This window comes from Canis aureus, chromosome 15 (genome assembly GCF_053574225.1).
Source record: "Canis aureus isolate CA01 chromosome 15, VMU_Caureus_v.1.0, whole genome shotgun sequence".
NCBI lineage: Eukaryota > Metazoa > Chordata > Mammalia > Carnivora > Canidae > Canis > Canis aureus.
In genome coordinates, this window is record NC_135625.1 from 11008247 (window position 1) to 11028328 (window position 20082).

General features: G+C 51.8%; 1 protein-coding gene and 1 long non-coding RNA gene across 2 annotated transcripts in view; one reads left to right on the forward strand and one right to left on the reverse strand.

Annotated features, from left to right (window-relative positions):
• The window catches only part of LOC144283935 (uncharacterized), a 315621-nt gene that overhangs the window by 64438 nt on the left and 231101 nt on the right, over nt 1-20082 (forward strand). The gene's annotated exons all lie outside the window — the stretch shown is intronic.
• LOC144285092 (ubiquitin carboxyl-terminal hydrolase 17-like protein 6) lies at nt 1985-18007 on the reverse strand. The gene is made up of 3 exons (XM_077850361.1): nt 16484-18007; nt 4137-4307; nt 1985-2119 (listed from the first exon to the last, which is right to left on the reverse strand). The coding sequence occupies exons 1-3, from the start codon at nt 18005-18007 to the stop codon at nt 1985-1987; spliced, it is 1830 nt and encodes a 609-aa protein (XP_077706487.1).

The following is a 20082-nucleotide window of genomic DNA, read 5'->3' on the forward strand; positions in this document are numbered from 1 at the left end:
TGTCCCCGCCTCACGCACCACCCGGGACCCCAGCTCCTCCGAGGACACTTGTCCGGGGCTCTGACCCCATCATCTGTTTGCTGAGCCTCTGTGTGTGTCGTGCCGCCAAACTCCTCTGGGTCGACGATGCCCAAAGGAACGTGATCCGCACCCCCTCTCCCTGCACCGCCCGGGTGGGGACCGCCTCCAGTTCTTGGTCCCTGCGGAGACTCACCGGGCACCGGGCGCCGACTGCCACCACGGGGCTGTAGGGGAGATCTGTCAGGGTTAGGGGGAGATCTCATAGTCTCCCATTTTTATTAACAGTCTTTCATTTCTATCGATTTTTTTTATTCTGTGAATACCAAAATCACTTCAACATGAGCCGGAATCCAGTCTCACTACGATAGACAAAGCACAGCAAAGTCTCCAAAGACGCCAACTGTGCATGACGTGCCTTATGCACAAAACGAGTTTTCTCCGAGGTGATGCTGTGAGCAGCCTGGCCGGGCGGGAGCCGTCCCCAGTGGCGTGCGCATCTGTCCATGCACTACGCTGCCTGTGTCCACGGGGTGATAAACTTACTGTCAAAAAAAAATGTTTTTTTGCCTTCCCAAGATCTAGAAAGAACTTATTAAACTCAACAGCAAAGAAACAAACAATCCAATCATGAAATGGGCAAAAGACATGAACAGAAATCTCACAGAGGAAGACATAGACATGGCCAACACGCACATGAGACAATGCTCTGCATCACTTGCCATCAGGGAAATACAAATCAAAACCACCATGAGATCCCACCTCACACCAGTGAGAATGGGGAAAATTAACAAGGCAGGAAACCACAAATCTTGATTCTATATACTGTAAATCCCTCCACTTCCCCTGGAACTTTCCAGTGCTGCTTGGTCAATAACTGGCTTTTCCCCTTACCTTCTAGCAATTCTTCTGGGGGAGGGTCCTGCTGTGCTGATTCTCAGGTGTGTGTACCTTGGGAGCTGCCCCGCCTCCTGACAGGTGTACGGCTCAGTGGGAGTTGTTTATCCTGTGAGCCCCCTGCTCAGTCCCAGGTACAGGGTGACACCAGGAGGGACAACAACAGTGCAGGCAGCCAGCTGTGCAGCCCTGGAGTCAGCTCCCGCAGTAACTACAACAGCCCCCAGTGTGCAGGGCCTGGGTGCTCCAGGGCGGGGCTGCTGACCTGCACAGCTCTGGGCCTGGCAGCAGGAGTGACCTGGCTGTCCTGGGTCCTCCCGGCCTCTGCCTGTCCCGGGGGAGCAACGGATCCTCGGCTGTGTCCCTCGGCGCCCTGGACCAGGGGGCTTGCGACACTGTGAATGGACCTAAAGTACCACGATGTGAAATTCAGAAGCATCAGAGTAAATTTTGTACCAGGTTAACTTATCCCTTATTACAAATAAAATATATAAGCCCTTACAAAAGGTTTACGAAAATCATAAAATATAGTAACAATGCAATGACAGGGAGGGGAAGGCTCCATTGGGCTATAGCCACCACGAACCCGCGGCAGGAGCTGGGGCGGGCTCCCGAGGTGACCAGGGGGCTGCTCAGGGGTCGAAGCAGGTAGTTCCGGAGGCAGGTGGTGGCTCTGACACTCTGGGAACCCCAATTGCAGGCTCCTGGGCCTACTCCTCTGGGGTGGCCGCGGGTGCAGGTGGCTCTTCCTCATCGGGGCAGGGAATCATAGGTTCGACCAGCATCTGCACTAGCTTAAACTCAGGAGCCAGCATCTCGGCTTTGACCAAGTCCTCAGCTCCAGCAGCCAGGACCAGCTCCATCACCCTGAAGCTTCAGCAGGCCCCACAGTCGGAGCTGGGGCGGGCTCCCGAGGTGGTTCACAGGGTTGCTTCGGTCCTATGGCTGGTTGCTCCATCGAGTTAGGAGGCTGCTCGGGCACATCCATGACCTCGAGAGCAGGGGTGGCACCTGCTCCTCCTCCAGGCTCGCAGGGGTGCAGGGGGCTCCTGCAGGGCGGAGCAGTGAACTAGACCAGTGACGACTTTGCCTCCCCAGTGGGTGCCTCAGCGCGGGCCAAGCCCTCAGCCCCAGCAGCCAGGATGGCCTCGATCCCTTCAGGCCCCGACGGGGCAGTAGGCCCCACGTCCAGAGCTGGGGCGCACTCCAGAACGGGTTCAGGGTGTTTTGCTCGGTCCAAAGCTGTAGCTCCAAGAAGACAAAGTATCACCATCAGGGCAGACTGTCCACGTTCCTCCCAAATCAAGGCCACTCTTCCCACTGCTCCACATGTGTGGGGGCAAGAGCCCTGGGAGGTGTCCCCAGCCTACAGCCCGTGGGGTGGGGTGTGAGCCCACCCCCTGCTCCCGGCCCAGCTGCATAGAGGCTGGATCCGCCGGGCACCCCCTGTCCCCGCTCGGCCACCCCCAGGCCTCCTCACCCCCAGCCTCTGGCTCTGCTGCTGAAGGCGTCTGAATTGCTGGAGGTAATGCCGGGCATGGAGTTCCACGTCCGAGCCTGGCATGCGCTGCCTCATGAATTCCAGAATCATCCTCAGGGAGGGAAATTCTGGGAGCTGACAAAATTCATCCCGAAAATAATCCAGCCATATTTCCAGCATGCAGGAAATGGCCCTGGGGAGGGACAGGAGGGCACAGGCATCAGAAGACAGGGCACCATCACTCACAGGTGTCCTGAGGAAGCCCTGCAGGACCCAGGGACCCGGCATCCCTTGCAGGATGTTGGAGGCCAGTCCTGCTCCTCGTCCCCTTGCCACCTGGTGGTCCTGCCTGCCACAGGCCTGCTCCCTGAGGAGGGGCTGGCACGCAGCCTCTGTGCTGGGGAGCCCACGGCCAGTGGGGTGACCATCACCATCTCTCCTGGGGAAGCGGGGCTCCCTCCTCAGCCTGGTCCCTGCCCAACTGCCCCTTGAGTCCACCGGCAGGCGTATGGGGACGGGGGGCATCTGGCCTGTCATTGCCCTCACTGCACACACTGTCTTCTGGGTAGGTCCAAGCCAGGAGGTCTCGGGCTCTGTGTCCTGCCAGGCCTTGCCAGGAACTGCCCGGGACCGCCACCTTCCCTCCTATGGCTCTGGGCTGCCTCACTCCCGAGGGGGCCCTGGGGGTGTCCTTCCACTGACTCTAATCTCCCATCTCCCACGGGGTGGGGGCCGCCTGGTCCGGGAGCCCCCACCAGCCCTCCTGAGCACCTGCTGTGCCCCCGGGTCCAGGTGCTACCAGATTGGGGAGTGCGATGCTTCCCACCCCCTCTGCTCTGGCCCCAGGTGTGGGGCAGAGAGAGGGTTGGGGGGCATGGAGAAGGACTCCTTAGGGGTCCCAATGCCTCCCATCAAGCCCGCACCCCATCCACTGCTCTCCTGTGCTCTTTTCCAGAAGGGGCCTTAGACCTTTACCCTGTCACGGGAATTGCAGATGTGTGGGGTGAGGGTGCAGCCTCCCCACCCCACAGCCCCCTCGCTGCCCTCCTGGAGAGGGAAGGCCCTCCTGCAGGAGCCAGAGTCACTCACAGTTTCCAGCGCTGCAGGACCATGTCATTGTTACCCCACGCATCTGCGATGCACCCATACCTAGAGGAGGGTGGGGGCATCCCATAAATTGTGCTGGGGATGTGACTTCTCATCATGGGGGCTGTCACCCTCTGACCCCGACTAGGCCGGAGCCCCGGGGGCCTTCAGCTCTGTGCGTGGGGCCACGGGCAGCTCCCAGAGAATCGCCCGCACCTGCTGGGGACTCCTGAAGGCTTGAGCATGAAAGGGCTCCGGCCAGGCCCATGGCCAATACCCTAGTGGGCCTGAGGCACCCCGGGGTCCCCCGGTCTGGTTGCCCCAGGACACAGACCCCCGATGGACTCTCAAACCTCCCTTTCAATGGGGAAACAGGCCAGCTCAGGACCCTGGTGATGGGTGGAGGAGGCACAAGTCTCACAAGGGAGGAGGATGGCTGCCGAGCACAGGCACGGCCACTCTGGCCGACCCACCACAGGCCAGGCCCCGAGGCTGCCCTCCAGGACCCCGCTAGGCCCTGGGGGACCCTACTCCAGGTGGGGGAGCAGCCCGAGGCCGGGAAGCTCACACCATCCCCAGCCTCCCCAGCAGCAGGTGGCCCAGCCCTGGGCTGCGGAGGGGCAGGTGCTCACTCGGTGAACAGCAGGTCCAGCACCTCGTCCGTGGTGGCGAATCCACGATAGTCGTCTAAGAAGCTGCAAATGGAGATGACATCTCTGCGCTGCAAGGCGAGCAGCAGTTGTCGGACTTTGTGCTCCAGCAACTCCGTCCAGCTGGACTTCATCAGGGCGATCAGATGCCCGTTCCCGGCCAAAGCCCCTGCACCCTGAGGTGGGAAGAGGGGACATGCATCCTGCAGGGAGCCGCTGCAAGGCCTGAGAATCTATTTGCAGAAGATAAAATTGACATTCTACATGGAAGAGTAGCCTTTGTCATAGTGCATGGATTTCCCTAAGGAAAGTACAAGGTGTGCTTTGGGGGTGGGTGCATGGCCCCAGGAGCATGAGAGGCAGCAGGCTGTAGACCCGGGAATTTCCACACAATGCAGCTGAGCAAGGGCTGATTCCGCACATGAGTCCGGGAGGGGCCACGTCCTGAGGTCTTCAGTCACCCCGTCAGGTGGCAGTGGGGTGGAGGACAATGTCCGAGGCCAGGAGCTGACTCATTCGCTCTCAGTGTCTTCTGAGGATGAGGACACCTGTAGGTCACCGTGGAGGACACTCCAGGGGCCACAGACACAGGCTCCGTCCAACAGGTGGGAGGCAGGAGGGCCCTGAGCAGGTCCTGGCTACTCAGGAGGAAGGATGAGGGAGCTGCGAGGAACCGGGAGCTCCAGCAGCTTCTGTCCAATCTGGTGAAGACCATTCTCAGAGGCTGAGTGGGCGCCCGCGCAGAGGGCAGCCGTGGGGGCTCGGTGCACGGCTGCAGCATCTCCAGGTGACATGTGGCAGGTGTGGGCTGGGGGCCCTTGCTTGGCCAGAGGGCAGGTGTCTTCCTGGGCTGCGGGGGCCTGGCTGTGCATCCACGGGCACGACTGCTTCCTGGAGGACACAGATTCCCTGAATTCCCCACAGGGGCTCCCTGGATGCTCCTGCAGGTGTGCTGGCTGGGGCTCCACCGCGCTTTCTTTCGGGGGTTCTGGGTCCTGTCTAGGGGCATCTGGGCACATTTCTTGTCTGGAGTATGGAGGGGCATTTGGGAATTGTCTGCCAATTCGTTCCTGACAGCGGGACGGGTGTTCTCCTCAGGATACTTGGGTGGTGCCTAGGTGTGTCCTAACCCATGGCCCTGGGAGCCAGCCTGGGGACCCTTGAGGGAGACTCTGCAGGGCCTCTTGGCTCTCTGCTGCACACCCAGGCTGTCAGCTCTGACACAGGGTTGGCGAGCCGGCTGTGGGGTGTCAGCGATCGGCACTTCCTGGGCACCAGGAGGTCCACCAGGTGGGCTGAGGCTAACTTTAGGGCTACTCAGAGGAGATGTGGAATGGGACTGGACAGTCTCATCAGGGGTCTCAGTATGTGCCTTCATTGGCAGGTTGGGCTCAGGGATTAAAACTTTCAGGTAAAAATGGAGATATCATATAGAGCATCCTACACAAGTTTTTTATTGAACACTATGGGTACAGAATCAATATCCTAAAACATGGTTGCTTCAGAGATGACACTTTTATTCTCTAAGTGTCCAGGGATGGCAAGTGAACATCAAGAATTCACGAGGGCCCCAGGGATTGTGAAGCCCAGTCACTGACCAAGGCCTGTCAAAATGTTCCTGTTTCTCTTGGCCTCTGGTCAGTAAAGAAGACAAATAGACTTAGGTTTCAACCTTTCCTAGACTTATACAATTTCCTATACTTCATTATTCTTCACTATTCTATCCTGCACAAAGATGCCTCCTTTCCCAATGCAAAGGATCATGGTCACAAGTAGGAATGAATTGTCGTGACGACTCAAAAATGTTTCAGCAGACACTACCAATTCTGTGGGCGGAAGAAGCCATAACGACACTTTCAAACCACAGGCTAACCCAGGGCCCTCCTACCTGCATCTACACCTGCCAAGCCCACAATGTGGAAAAAGGCACAAGCCTACAACATACTTCAACTGAATCAAGAGAATATAAAGGATATTGCGGTGGAATTCCCTGAGTAACAGTTAAAATGAGGCATATAAACACTGGATTAAGGATAGAGACTCTTGTAGAAAAGGGAGTTTCAAAGGAATGTTTCCCAAAAGCATAAAACCAGCCAGAGAATTTTTCTTGTGGTGGACCCGGGCCACACCTAGGTAGAAACTGGTATTCATCAAAACCTTCACAATCTTTGTAGATTGGGATCATAGTCCAGAGAGATGGAAGTGTAGAGCCAAGCAATGGATGCCATATTCCCAAATAATTGGTTTCAGCTACAAACATTCTGGCTGGTGAGGAGAACCTGTTCCTATGTGATACCTGCGCTCCTTTGAGAGAGTGATCTTCCCTGTCCTAGAGCACTGACGACTAACACTCCTTGGCTCGCTTGAGGTTACTGAGGAAGAAAAAGGACATTCATAGAGATATCCATTGAACATAGAAACTGATCAAATTCTGTTCAGAAAGAAGCAGTGGCAGTTAGGGAAGTTGAGAAAGACCTGAAGGTGTTGTCTGATGAGAGAGCCACGATTAGCACCTGGACTGGCCTGAATGGTCCCTATGAGAAAGGGACCACACCCAAATCCCTTAATCCAATCAAGCGATTATAGCCGATTGGAAGATCTTGCTCTTTATGATATTTCAGTTTTTAACTGAAAGTTAGTTGACAAAATGGATATAACAGCTTGAATAACCTCAAACCCTGACCCCATTTTTAATACCATTAGGTCTAAATTCAGCAGAAGTGTTGGTAAAATACCAATAGTTCAGGAAACATGAGTCCTGAGGCTAATTCCCACGCTAAAATGTACCAATATAATTTCACTTGCAGAAATTCCAATCTCCACCAAATCCGCATGGACTCACACCTCCATTCACAGAGACACACACACACAGGCACACACACGGAGTCATAGAAATCGCTCTCATGACGGCATCATTAGCCTGTTGAAGCTGCTGATTGGCTCAATCCCTGCAGCAGCTAAGAGGATTAGATGGATGTGTTTCAAGTGGCTGAAACGTCACGTGACCTTGGGGCAGTATAAAAGTCCGGGAGCAATGGAATTGGCCATTCCTGACCATCCCCCTCTCCCACGGGACACACAGTCTCCCGCAGTGGGAGAGGTTCTGTCCCTGATTTTGCTTCCAATGGGATTTTGGAGAAACTTAATGATAGTGTCATCAAGGGTCCTTCAATGCAGACTGAACAACATTCCTTCTTGGTTGCATCCATCAGAGCAGGGATGTGGCTTGGCCAGGAGGGCATAGACAGGAAGGAGGAAAGAGAAGTGACAAGGGGAAATGTGTTTGGCACGACCGTCCTGAAGCTCACTAAGGCCTCTTGGTAAGATGGTACAGGGAGGACGCCTAGGTCAGGTGAATAGGACTCTCTTTTTTCTTTTCCCTAAGGCTACCCGAAACCCATCCCCGAAGCAGACTGACTTGTCCCTCCAGAACGTGGGACTGATGGCGGCCAGTCATGACCAGCTTGGGCCCGACACTCCCTTGAGACCCCAGAAAGGCAAGAAGCCAAAGACAGCAGGACTGGCCCTCAGAGTACCCAGACCAGAGGAGGAGGATCCCAGGGTGAGTGGGGAGGCTGGCATGGGTTTTGAAGCAGGAGCTCTGCCAGGAGTCTTGAGACAGGCTAGGCTCCCATAAGATCGTGGCCAGGACTCAGTTGTCCATCGTGACATGGGCAGGAAATCCCCCAGGCTACACACTGGGACACTCAGAGGCTCTGAGCATCAGCCTCAGGGCAACATGAGATCAGATCGAGCCTTGTGTTTGTCCCGAATCTTAATGATGTTTCCACCTGTCTTCAACCTGACACCACCAATCCCTCTTCACCTTCCCTCCCTTCCACGAGATGGGGAGCAAGCATCCAGAGGTCTTCACTATACTGACACCTCACTAGCCAGATAGGATGTCCCCTGTCCTCATCCCATGTGCTACTCCATGAGGATGGCCTCTCATTCGTGTGCTTGGCAGGTTCACTGGCATTTGAGAAGATGCACTAACCCCTGCCCCTTCCTCCCCCAGGTAAAGTGCAGGGACTGTGGGGCCTTTGGACACAAGGCATCAAGCACCAGATGCCCCATAAAACACTGGGGCATGACCCTCGTTCCCGTGGCCTTGGGCTCCAGGAGGCTGAAGGAGAATGTGGAGCCATGGAGTCAGCGGGACCAGTGGCACCAGGCTGGGCTGTTGGACCAGGCTGAGAGGGAGAAGGCAGAGAGATGAAGGTGAAGAACGGGGCTTGTGAACCAATCGCCATGGCTGATATGACAGACCCCGAGTCCGTGTGCATCCACAGTGTGCAGGGCGGCTGCGGGCAGAGCCAGGCTGGGCGAGGCAGGCAGAGGAGCTCCCAGGCTAACAGGGTCCACATTTGGGTGATGGAGCTGTCCCTGCTGATTTGGTGTGGGGTTTGTGGCTGGACAAGTGTCCCTGCACCAGTGAATGTATGGAGCTTGGCACATGCCAAGGCAGACCCTTTCTGACTCTGCATGTAAGAAACTGTCTGGACGACCTGGTGGGTCACTGTAGTAAGGGTGGGGCAGAGGTGGGCATAGAGTGGCTGAGGAGGGAAAGGACCAGGTTGGCCCAAGCACAGAGCAGGTGTCCGGCTGGAAGCAAGGGAACGGAGTTCCTTCTCCTTTCCCTGCTGTGATTTCTCGAGCATGCAAGAAGCCGAGCAGAGGAAGGGCCTGCTCCACAGGTTCCCCAGGAGACCCCAGGAGGGGCAGAAGTGCACCTGGAAGGAAGACACGGAATCTTGTGACTATGTGAGGGTGAGTGTGCGCTGCTTCCCGGGCTGTGCCCTTAGGGACTCGCTGGGCTCCATGGACCTCCTGGAGGAGGTGGTGCTCCACTTCCTCTCTGACCAGTGGCAGTTGAGCAGGGTTTTATTTCCCTGAATAAATGTTACCACTGATGAATAGCGTGCATGTGTTTCATTTGATTTGGTTTCTGGGTTTTTTTAACCTCAGCAATTCTGAAACTCTCTATAGTTAATTTAATTCCTCCAGCCTTAATTAACTGAGACGGGACAACAACTTGATAGTTTTGGGGGATATGTAGACTTTGAGGGTCTCCTGCACACCCAATCTCCTTGGTGAAGTACTGCATAGGGAACATTGACCCTGTGCACCCTGTGAGGGAGCCCTGTGTACTGTATGGGCCCTGGGTCACAGGTTGGTCTTTAATGGGATCAGTGGGTGGTTTTCCCTCTATACATATTCTGGATCCATCTTTAACGTTGGATCATGATGCCTCCTTTCTGAAACCTGAGCAATGAGGTTTTTTACCCTCCGATGATTTCCTAAGGAGGCAATGGTTGACAAGTCGTCCAAATAGCACGAGACCAAGGCCAAGGTCTCTCTCTCTCTCTCTCTCTCTCTCTCTCTATCTCTCTCTCTCGTTGTCTCTCTGTCTCTCTTTCTCAGGGTTATCTCTGATATGGGCCCATGGAAACAAATAATACAACACCATGCCAAATGACACCAAACCACACCAAGCACTTCCATATTTGTATTCAGAGAATTTCCTTTTTTTTTTTTTAGAAAAACAACTGACTGCTCTTTTCTCACTCCAGAGCATCTGTTTAAGGGTGTTCCCTCTGTCTGTGCAGATGCCTGTAGGTGGAGGTAGAGGAGCTCCTCTATGAGCACACTAAGGATTTAAAAGTCAGAATGCAGTAGAAAAGTCACAGTGTGCGATCCTTCTCCAACCCCCAACCCCTAAGTAACTCCCATTCAGGCAATCATTATGTGACCCAGGTCAGAGTCTGGCCCCTTGAGCCTCAAGCCCATGTCTCATCCCATGAATGCCGCCCTATTGCTATCTCATGGCTTCTGAGGAAAATGCAGCTTCCTGGGCACTCATGGGATGTGTGCAGTAATAGAAATGTTCCCTACTTTCTGGAAGCCTCAGAAGATACCAGAGGTCCAAGGGTGCGAAGGCCTATCATCACGAGGGGATGCTGGGATTGGAACTAGCAAAGTAGCCTAAGAATTCTTGGACATGCAGGAATATAGGGCGCAAGGGTGAGGATGCAGGCAAGCTTGAGCATAGGGCGTTAATGCTGGGCTCTCCAGCAGAATTGGGACTTCATGTGCAATTGAGAGGATTCCCTCCATGTGCACAGGGAGTCCAGAGACAAAGGCTAGCGGAAGAAGGTCTGAGCAGGCCTGTTCTCCCCCTCTAGTCACCTTACATGTCTTTTGCTTCCCTGCCATCAAAACACCAAACCAAACCAAACCAAAGCAAACCCAACCAAACAGAGCCAAACCTATCTTCCCAAAGCAAAATCCACTCTCATCCAGATATGGAAGACGACAGAGTTATCTGAACAAGCTGGTATAGGTTATGGATATGAGTAATAGATGGATTTAGCACAGTTGGAAGCACACTGGGTGAATCCTCCCCTCCTTCAGCCTTGGGGAAAAAATGAGGCCACTTGAAGGTGGCACGATTAGAAGCAGTGAGCAGCCAGCTTTGAGTGTGGAAATGATGCTGAGGACCTGGGGTCAGTGTGAGCATGCCAGACCGTGTCCTCATGCATCCCTCATCCCATTGCTTATCTTCTCTTTATATTGAAAGACCATTTGTCCATACCAGCGTGGGTGGAGTGTTGGCAGCAATATGTTTGGTCATATACAACCAGCACCGATTTGAAAACCCAGGGCACCTACACAAAGAAATGACAAACTACTGTGTACGTCGATGACCTACAGCCTTGTATGGCAACAGACTTCTTTTCAGGAAATTATGGGCACAAAATATATATTGAGAAGTCAACCCATAAACCCGTCATTTGATAATATTTGGAAATGCAAAGAGGCAATGAAATGCTTATATTTCAGGAGTTAAATGCATCGTGCCTGATTAGATCATGCTGATTGAATCACAGCACCTTCACAATCCACCCCCACCTTTGACTGAAGAGCAGGTGCCTGGCAAGGACCCATCTCCCACAGGGAATTGCTCCATATCCCAGCAACTCTAACCTGTCCAGAACACTTGAGAGTCATCCGTCTGTGTGACAATCTCCTGACAAGGAAGAGGTGGGCACAGGATTTCAGATCACTTCCACTCCAATTTTGGTCCTTGGGTGACACCTCAGAAAGACATTCTCCACTGAATGAATGTGGGTTTTGAGGTTAACTAATTGGTGCTATGTAACAATTATATTTCTTAGGGGCAAGATTGACTAATGCATTGTTGAAAGGTAATTAATGCGTGATTATACAGATTCTTATGATTTGGGAGGCCATTCTCATGCTGTTTTAAACTTTGGTGACATATACATGCATTTAATGTTTCCATTATTTCCTTGAAGAATGAATTATAACATTCATGAATCATAGTTATTAGAAAAATAATGTGACAGTTTGAATTTTGTAGAGAAAATATCAGGGTTTTTAAAATTTTTATTTATTCATCAGACAGATTGAGATAGAGAGCTAAGCGGATAGATCTGTGCCAGTTGGAGAGTGAGATGGAGCCTCTCACTGAGCAGGGATCCAGACTGTGCACGGCAGACCCCAAAACCAAACCACATTGTTGGAAAAATCTTGAAAATGTCTCTGAGTTGGGAGGTGGATCCGACACGAGAGAGGAGGTCAGTGTAGCAAAGTGCAAAGGACTCAGTGCTTCCCACACCCTGAAATACTGAGTAACACCGGGCTCCCTGGATCTAATCGACTTGGATGTGGGGACATAGATGCCAAGACATGAACACGTTTCATTGTTTGTTTCTGTTTAAGATTTATTTGTTTATTTGTTTGAGACAGGGAGAGACCAGAGAGAGACCACAGAGTAGCGGGAGAGAGGGGGGCCGACAAAGAGAGGGAGAGAGATTCTCAGGGAGACTCCCCAGTGGCCGTGCTGCTGGATTCGGGGCTCCCTCCCACATTCCTGAGACCCACATGTCTGGCGTTATTTTTCATTTCCAGGTAAGAAGCATGAGACAGCAAGGCCCTCAACCAGACATTATCTAGGACACTCCAAAGGCAAAAGCAGCCACATTGGAAGGAATTGGCAGCATCGGATTCCCTCCTGATGGCGGGGCTCTTCCTTATCCACCACCGTCTCCCGTCTCTGCACCCAGAGTGTCTTCACTCCATGCTCTTCCTCCGTGAGGGATTTCTTAAAATTCCATTCTCTCCCCGAGTTCCCTCCCTTGCTTATGGAGTCTTCAGGTTCCATGTGTCCTTCAATTCTTTGCTTCTGTGTGATCGCTGGCATGTGAGCCCCAACATGCTAGAGCCACCACGTGGAACTGATTTACTGAGATGTCTTCAAATGGAAAAATCCCTAATGCAACAAAATGTATTGATTCCATATATATTCCAAATCATGTATCACACACAGTATCACTAAAAATTTTAAAGACAGCTATGGTTTTCTTTTTAATATTCCCCTGGCTATTCAGGGTCTTTTCTATTTCCACACAAATCTTAAGATGATTTGTTCCAAATCTCTAAAGAAAGTCCTCAGTGTTTTGATAGGGATTGCATTAAATGTGTGAATCGCCCTGGGCACCCTTGACATTTTCATTATATTACTTCTTCCAATCCTTGAGCTTGGAATATTTTTCCATCTCTTTGTGTCTCCCTCCATTTCCTTAAAAGTGTTCTGTAGTTTTTAGGGTATAGATCCTTTACCTCTTTGGGTAGGTTGATTCCTAGGTATCTTATGTTGAATAGCAGGAGTGAGAGTGGCCATCCCTGCCTTGTTCCTGATCTTAGGGGAAAGGCTCCCAGTGTTTCCCCATTGAGAATGATGTTTGCTGAGCTGTTTCTGTAAATGGCTTTTAAGATGCTGAGGAATGTTCCTCTATCCCTACACTCTGAAGACAGGATTAGCTCGGTCCACTGCCAGAAGAGTGAATGCAATGGCTTCTTCTAAGGAAACTAAAACACTGTATTGAAACCTTCTCATCTGACCCTCTGGTAACAGGAGGCTAATGTATTTTATGTCCCCTTATCACTGCAGGGGTGGGGTTCTTTTCCCATTAAAATGAGCACTTTTAATAATATCACCGTGGAATGGATTGTTCTCATCTCCATGCCTTTACTGTGCTTGATTTCTATGAAGTGGAGAGGCAGAGCTAAGATGTGGTCCATCTGTGGTGTCTTCTATTGGAGCAGCTGGTAATGGGATGATGCACACCTCACGGGAGGAGGCAAGCTCCCTAGAAGCTGTTTCCTGTCTCCTGCCTGAGCTCAAACCTGCCACGAGACACATGCCCTAGGATATCTCCTGTGAAAAGTCCTGACTTTGTTTTCTCCTGCTGGACAACACAAAAGCTCATGAAGGGGAGTCAGGTAATCCTTCTGCTTACATTCACCCACCATGGCCAGGAACCTACCCTCCTTGTCAAGCTCACAGATCATTGATTGGATGTGGCCTCCCAGATTAAACCTCCATACACTGCCATGGAATCTAGCCTTGGGGCTGTCCCCAAAACCAGTTTCAGCCCAGATTTCTATTGTGAAAACAATTCCACCCTGACATCTTGCCACAGGTTGAGGGAGCCAGGACTCAACACATTGTAGCCTGGAAACAGGTATGAGGTCCACCTAGAACTCCATCCAGGATTGGCAATTCTGGTTTCCCAGGAAATAACTCATGAATCTGGGGATCCCTGGGTGGCTCAGTGGTTTGGTGCCTGCCTTTGGCCCAGGGCATGATCCTGGAAACCCGGGATGGAGTCCCACGTCAGGCTCCGGGCATGGAGCCTGCTTCTCCCTCCTCCAGTGTCTCTGCCCCCCTCTCTATCTATCATAAATGAATGAATGAATGAATGAATGAATGAATGAATAAATAAATCTTTAAAAAAAAAGAACTCGTGAATCTGTTCTGTGGGACGCTCTGCAGATTCTTTGGTCTGTCCTCATGACTAATAGATCTTGATATAGAGAGACACCCCTCGAGTGACTAATGGATACCTGGACAGGATGAGCATTGACGTCCAGACACCTAACCAGAGAATCCATCTGCTGACTGTCCAGCCTCCACCGTCCCCACAGTGTGTTATCCAACCATCTCCCGTCATCCCTCCTAGGGGTCTCCTCTAGCCTTGGACAGAGATGGTGTGCTTCTGGTTCAATCTACTCCCTCCCCCTTAATTTCTCATACAAGCATCTTCCTGGTCAGAGCTCTCATAATTGAAGAGACCCTGAAGAATAATGTCCCTATGTCTCATTGCATTTCCTCTTAAATGGCTGCTGGAGCTTCCCCTATATTGAGCCAGTGAGTAGGAGTGAGAAATTCCCATGGGGGGAGGCTATGAATTTGAGCTGCAGGTGACCTAGAGGTGGCTGTGGAATTCCACTCAGGGGAAGCAGGCAAAGAAGCCTCTGTGAGGAGCCAGCCTGGAAATAAAACAACTGTTTCAAGGTTCTGAAATACTGGGGAGAAAAAGCCTGCACACCAAATCATATGTGGGAATTTTTTATTAAGAATAAAAAACCACACAACTTCATAATAACATTTTAGAGCAAAAACAAACAAAGCAGATGCAATATTCTGCATAACAATTTCAGAAAAATAATATCAACAAGTACAGAAAATGTCTTCTAGGAGAAAACATGGTGTAATTTGCAGAACTCTGGATGGGATCTTTTTCTAAATAAGAAATTCAGACATTTATAAAACAATTTCAGATTAACTTGTTAATTTCTGTTTACAACCAAGTTACAAATTGGCAGGATGATTTCCCTACATTTGTTAGAAAATGGATTTCACTAACACAAACTTGACATTCCGGATTGGGAAGCACGCTTTGACATTCCTATAGATTTACCTAAAGAAAAACTGCAGCATCTGTGTAGTGGGGGGAGTGTATGTGTAGGCGCACAAAAGCAGGACACCCAGCATGTTGTGGACTTGACCGTTTCCATCCAGTTCAGCGGAGGAATTGCTGGTTCACCACAACAGTCCAGGTGGGGACATATCCTCATTCCAGAGACACCTCCTCAGGGTCCTCTGCTGTGGAGGACAAGTCCCCGAGTCCATGAGCTGTCTCATTCCCTATGACAGTCTTCAGAGGACGGGGATACCTGCAGGTCCTCTTAGGGAACTCTTGGCAAGACATGCACACAGGTTCCCTCACTCTTTACGACACAATAAACTGTATTGGTCAAAAGAAACACAATTCCCAGACATGAAAGAAACCCTGACACTTTATATCTCTAATCTGTATTTGGTACATGAAAATCTACAAAAAAGCCTGATTTCTTCTGCACAGATCCTATTGTCCCTTACTCTCCAGTAAGGGTGCATGTCCAAGTTTGAATACAGAGTGAAAATAACATTATGATGTGATGTTACAATTGCACATCTACGGTCACACTCAGAGGCGTTTGGTGGTCATGCAATAATTTCCATTTTACAATGAATTTGTCAATCTCTCCTGTAATAATAAAAAGATAACACAGAGCACCTATAACCTGACCTCAAAAACCGTTTTGCTAGATTCATGAACTTAGCACGGTTTTCCAGAGGTATCAACCCAGGTCCAAATTTGAATTTGAACTGGTCTGAAATCCAGAGTCCACTGCTTCTGGGTCAGGAGGTGCCACAGAGCAAATGGTAGCAAAATAGTCGTAAAAAGTTATGTTCAGTGGGAGGCTGGGCATTTCCCTTTGGAATAAGAGTCCTTGTTAGTTTGCTTCTCTTCAGTCTTAATGTGGGAGAGAGTGAAGGGAACATAATATAATCAACATGATTCTATCAGGCTGGATGCAGTTATCGCCCAAAAAATAAGCATTTAATTACTTTCTCACAATTTCCCAGCAATGACCAAGACACACCACTAGCAAGACCCCACAAATACTTATGTTTAGGCAAATATTCTTTCAATATAAATAGAAGAGAAGCATTGGGAAGTGGGAGCATCACGGGAGGGTCAAACATAATCACTCCAACTCCAGGTCCTCAGCATCTTATCCACTCTCAACCCTGACTGCTCACTGCCTCTCACCTGCAAGTGGCCCCCACTCTCCCCAAGGCTGAAGGAGAGGCAGGTTCCTCGATACACCCCATATGAAATCCACACTATCCCAATATAAGATCATGACAAAGACCCAGGTTTAAATATCAGTGTCCTCTAGTTTCAGTTGAAGGCCATATCCCATGAACACACCAGATAGATGGTTCTTCCATACATACAGAACACACACTTCACACAACACAAAATATTTCCAGTATGGGACTGTGTTCGGGTTTGGAGTGAGTGAGTGACGCTGTGTGTGTGAGTGTGTGCGCCCATGTGCACCAAAGTTAGGAGACACATCCCTGGACTGCTTCCCCAGACCTCTGTCCCTTCTTGCTCGTCCTCTTGGTAGGTCTGGCTCTCCCTGGCACACGCGGGACTTTGGCCACGTCCCCGGCCACCTGAGGTGGGAGCATCCCAGCTGCAGTGGTGAGCAGGTCGACGGTCTGCTGAGGATGATTCTTCGGCATCTCAGGTCTGTATTTGGAGTGGTGAAGGATGACTGCGTTCGCAGGAAGAGCAATTTCTCTTCTCCTGACATTGAGTTCAGGCTTAGGGTGGTTGCACTCTTGGAGGCATCTCCACTGGTCTAATGTCATTTGTTGCCTTGAGGTCTCTTCCCCACGCTCCTCCAACTCAGGAAGGTTCACGGAGGGATCCATTGTCGGCTCTCCTGAGGCCTCACTCACCACTGTGGGGTCTGCCTTGGGAGATGCGAGTCCTCCCTCCTTGACTGACTCCCTCCCAAGGTCTCTCTCCAGATCAGTCTTCTGCATATAAAAGAGGAGATAGGCAGGTTGGCGCAGCGCGCAAGTCACATCACAGGCACTGACCTTAGCATCATCCATTTTATACCACTGGCCATTTCCTGCCTTTACGAAACAGAAGTAATGTCCGCTGTGGCAACTCCTCCCAGCGTGCACCAGCACGGCATAGAGCACATAAACCAAGGGTCCTGCCCTCTGCTCAGACAGGTAGTGTTGCATGTCAAGGCGCTCAGGATATTGCACCTCCTTAGTCATTTTGTTGCCTGTCAAGTCTGAGAATCGTCTCAAGACCAGGATGAGGACCTTCGGGGAAGTGTGCAAAGTCAACACCTTGGACGCAGGCACCTTCTCCAGACACTTACTACAATGGTAGGCATTTTCACCTTCCAGCAGTTCGGGCTTCACCAACTGCTCCAAAGCTTGGTTGACGCTGTGAGCAGCCCCGATGTCCAGGCTGATGTCCAGGTAAGGTTCCAGAGTGCTCGAAATGCCTTGGCAGTGGAGACACTGGATTTGAGACCTCCAGTACCCCCCAAAGAGTTGCTGGATGAGGGTGCTGTCCTGAGGACGCTCAGGGTCTGAGGGCTTGTCCTCAGGCAAGCATGCTTGCTGCATTGCATCCAGAATGAACATGAGGTACTCATGGGCATCTTCCTGCTTGTGTCTGTGGAAGGCGGCGAGCAGGAGTGGCAGGGGCCGGAGCACACGTCCAGGATGGCAGAGAACCCGCGTCAGGTGAGCCTGCAGGGTACACAGCATGCAGGATGTCTGCCTCCTACAGGTGGTCCCGTGCTGCTGGGACAGCATGTAGCTGGCGAGGGGCTCTGTGTAGGTCAGACACTGTAGGGTCGCATTCACATAGCAAGTGTTGCCCATGTTCTGAAGCCCGGCTCCCACCTGGGAAAGGCTCTTCCAACTCAGAGGCGTCTTGGTGGGAGGCAGCCCTGCTGATGCGGGAGCCAACGGGTCAGTCGGGGAGGAGAGAGTCTTTGATGCAGGGGATGTCGTCTCGGGCACAGAGGGTCCTCCGTGGACTTCAGCACCGCCTCTCCTTGACGAGTATGACTGGGGTTTGGGAGAGGCGCTGAACTGAGGCTCCTCTGAGGGGTGGAGGTGGGCATCCTCCATGTCTGCAGAAACAGTGTCCACAAGATACATTTAACCAGGAGCTTCAGGTCGCAAAGGGATGCTCCTCTCACTGAGCCGTTTTCAAATGGCAGATAGTGATTCTCACCTCCACCTTTATGGCTTTTGGGCCCTGGGATAAGGCACAAAGTCCTCTAATCCACTCTAATTGCTTGATTGGATTACGGGATTTGGGTTTGGTCCCTCCCTGAGGGAGACCATTCAGGTCAGCCCAGCTCCTATTCTTGCCTCCCACAACATGCAACTTTCAGATTATTCTCAACCACCTTAACTGTCCCTGCACCTTTCTCAACAGAATTTGTTCAGAGTTTCTATGTTCAGAGGAAACCTTTTTGAATGTCCTTTCCTTTGAGTAACCCCAAGGGAGCCAAGGAGTGTTAGACGTTAGTGCTCTAGGATAGGGAAGATCACTCTCCCAAAGGAGCTCAGGTATCACATAGGAACTCGTTCTCCTCACCAGCAGAATGTTTGTAGCTGAAACCAATTATTTGGGAATATGGCATCCGTTGCTTGGCTTCTACACTTCCAACTTTCTGGACTATGATTCCAATCTACAAAGATTGTGAATGTGTTGATGAATACCAGTTTCTGCCTTGGTGTGGCCCGGGTCCACCACAACAGGAATTCTCTCACTGGTTTAATGCTTTTGGGAAACATTCCTTTGAAACTCCCTTTCCTACAAGAGTCTATATCCTAAATCCAGTGTTTATATGCCTCATTTTACCTGTACAAGACCACGGGACCTTGAACACAAGGCACCAAGCACCAGATGCCCGGTAACACACTGGGGTGCAACCCTCCTTCCCCTTGCCTTGGGCTCCAGGAGGCTGAAGGAGAATGTGGAGCCGGGGAGTCAGCGGGACCAGCCGGACCAGGCTGGGCTGTTGAACCAGGCTGAGAGGGAGAATGCAGGGAGACGAATGTGAGGAATGGGGCTTGTGACCCAAACGCCAGGGCTGATACGACAGACCCCGAGTCCGTGTGCATGCACAGTGTGCAGGGCGGCTGCGGGCAGAGCCAGGCAGGGCGAGGCAGCCAGAGGAGCTCCCAGGCTAAGGGGGGCCACATTTGGGTGATGGAGCTGTCCCTGCTGATTTGGTGTGGGGTTTGCGGCTGGATCAGTGTCCCTGCACCAGTGAATGTATGGAGCTTGGCACATGCCAAGGCAGACCCTTTCAGACTCTGTATGTAAGAAACTGTCTGGATGACCTGTTCAGCTCCCTGTAGTTAGGACGAGGGGCAGAGGTGGGAGTAGATTGGCTGAGGACGGAAAGGACCAGGTTGGCCCAAGCCCCGAGCAGGTGTCCGGCTGGAAGCCAGGGAAGGGAGTTCCTTCTCCTTTCCCTGCTTTGATTTCTCGTGCAGGCAAGAAGCCGAGCAGAGGAAGAGCCTGCTCCACAGGTTCCCCAGGAGACCCCGGGAGGGGCAGAAGCGCACCTGGAAGGAAGACACGGAATCTGGTGACTATGTGAGGGTGAGTGTGCGCTGCTTCCCGGGCTGTGCTCTTGGGGACTCCCTGTGCTCCATGGGCCTCCTGGTGGAGGCGGGGCTCCACTTCCTCTCTGACCAGTGGCAGTTGAGGAGGGTGGACTTGCACCCAGTTTTCCCTTGGTGCCCATGATGTTGCCTCCCACCTTCTATGTGTGTGAACAGTGGCTGTTTGACGTGTGAAGGTCATTGGCGGGCACTCCTGGAGCACATACCAACCTCAGAGAAGAACAGGCCACTGTCCTTTGTGACACATCATCCCACACTGCCCATCCCCACTCAGGAGCTCCCACCATGACTCTCCAGCAGCAGGACTCCTATCGCATCATGAGCAGAGAGGATGGAAGCGCTGGTCCAATGGAGGAAGCATCGCTGTGAGGCAGGACTTTGCGTGTCCCCCCCATGTCTCAAGGGCATCAACAGCATCCTGTCAGGCCTTTGTTCTGGACGAGCCCTGCAGCCAGATTCCCTACTCCTAGGTCAACAGATCCCAACTCTTTCTTTCCCTGTTCCGGGGGAGGGGGTGGTTACTAGGGTCCTGGCCATTTGTTGGTTTCTTTCTTTCTTTC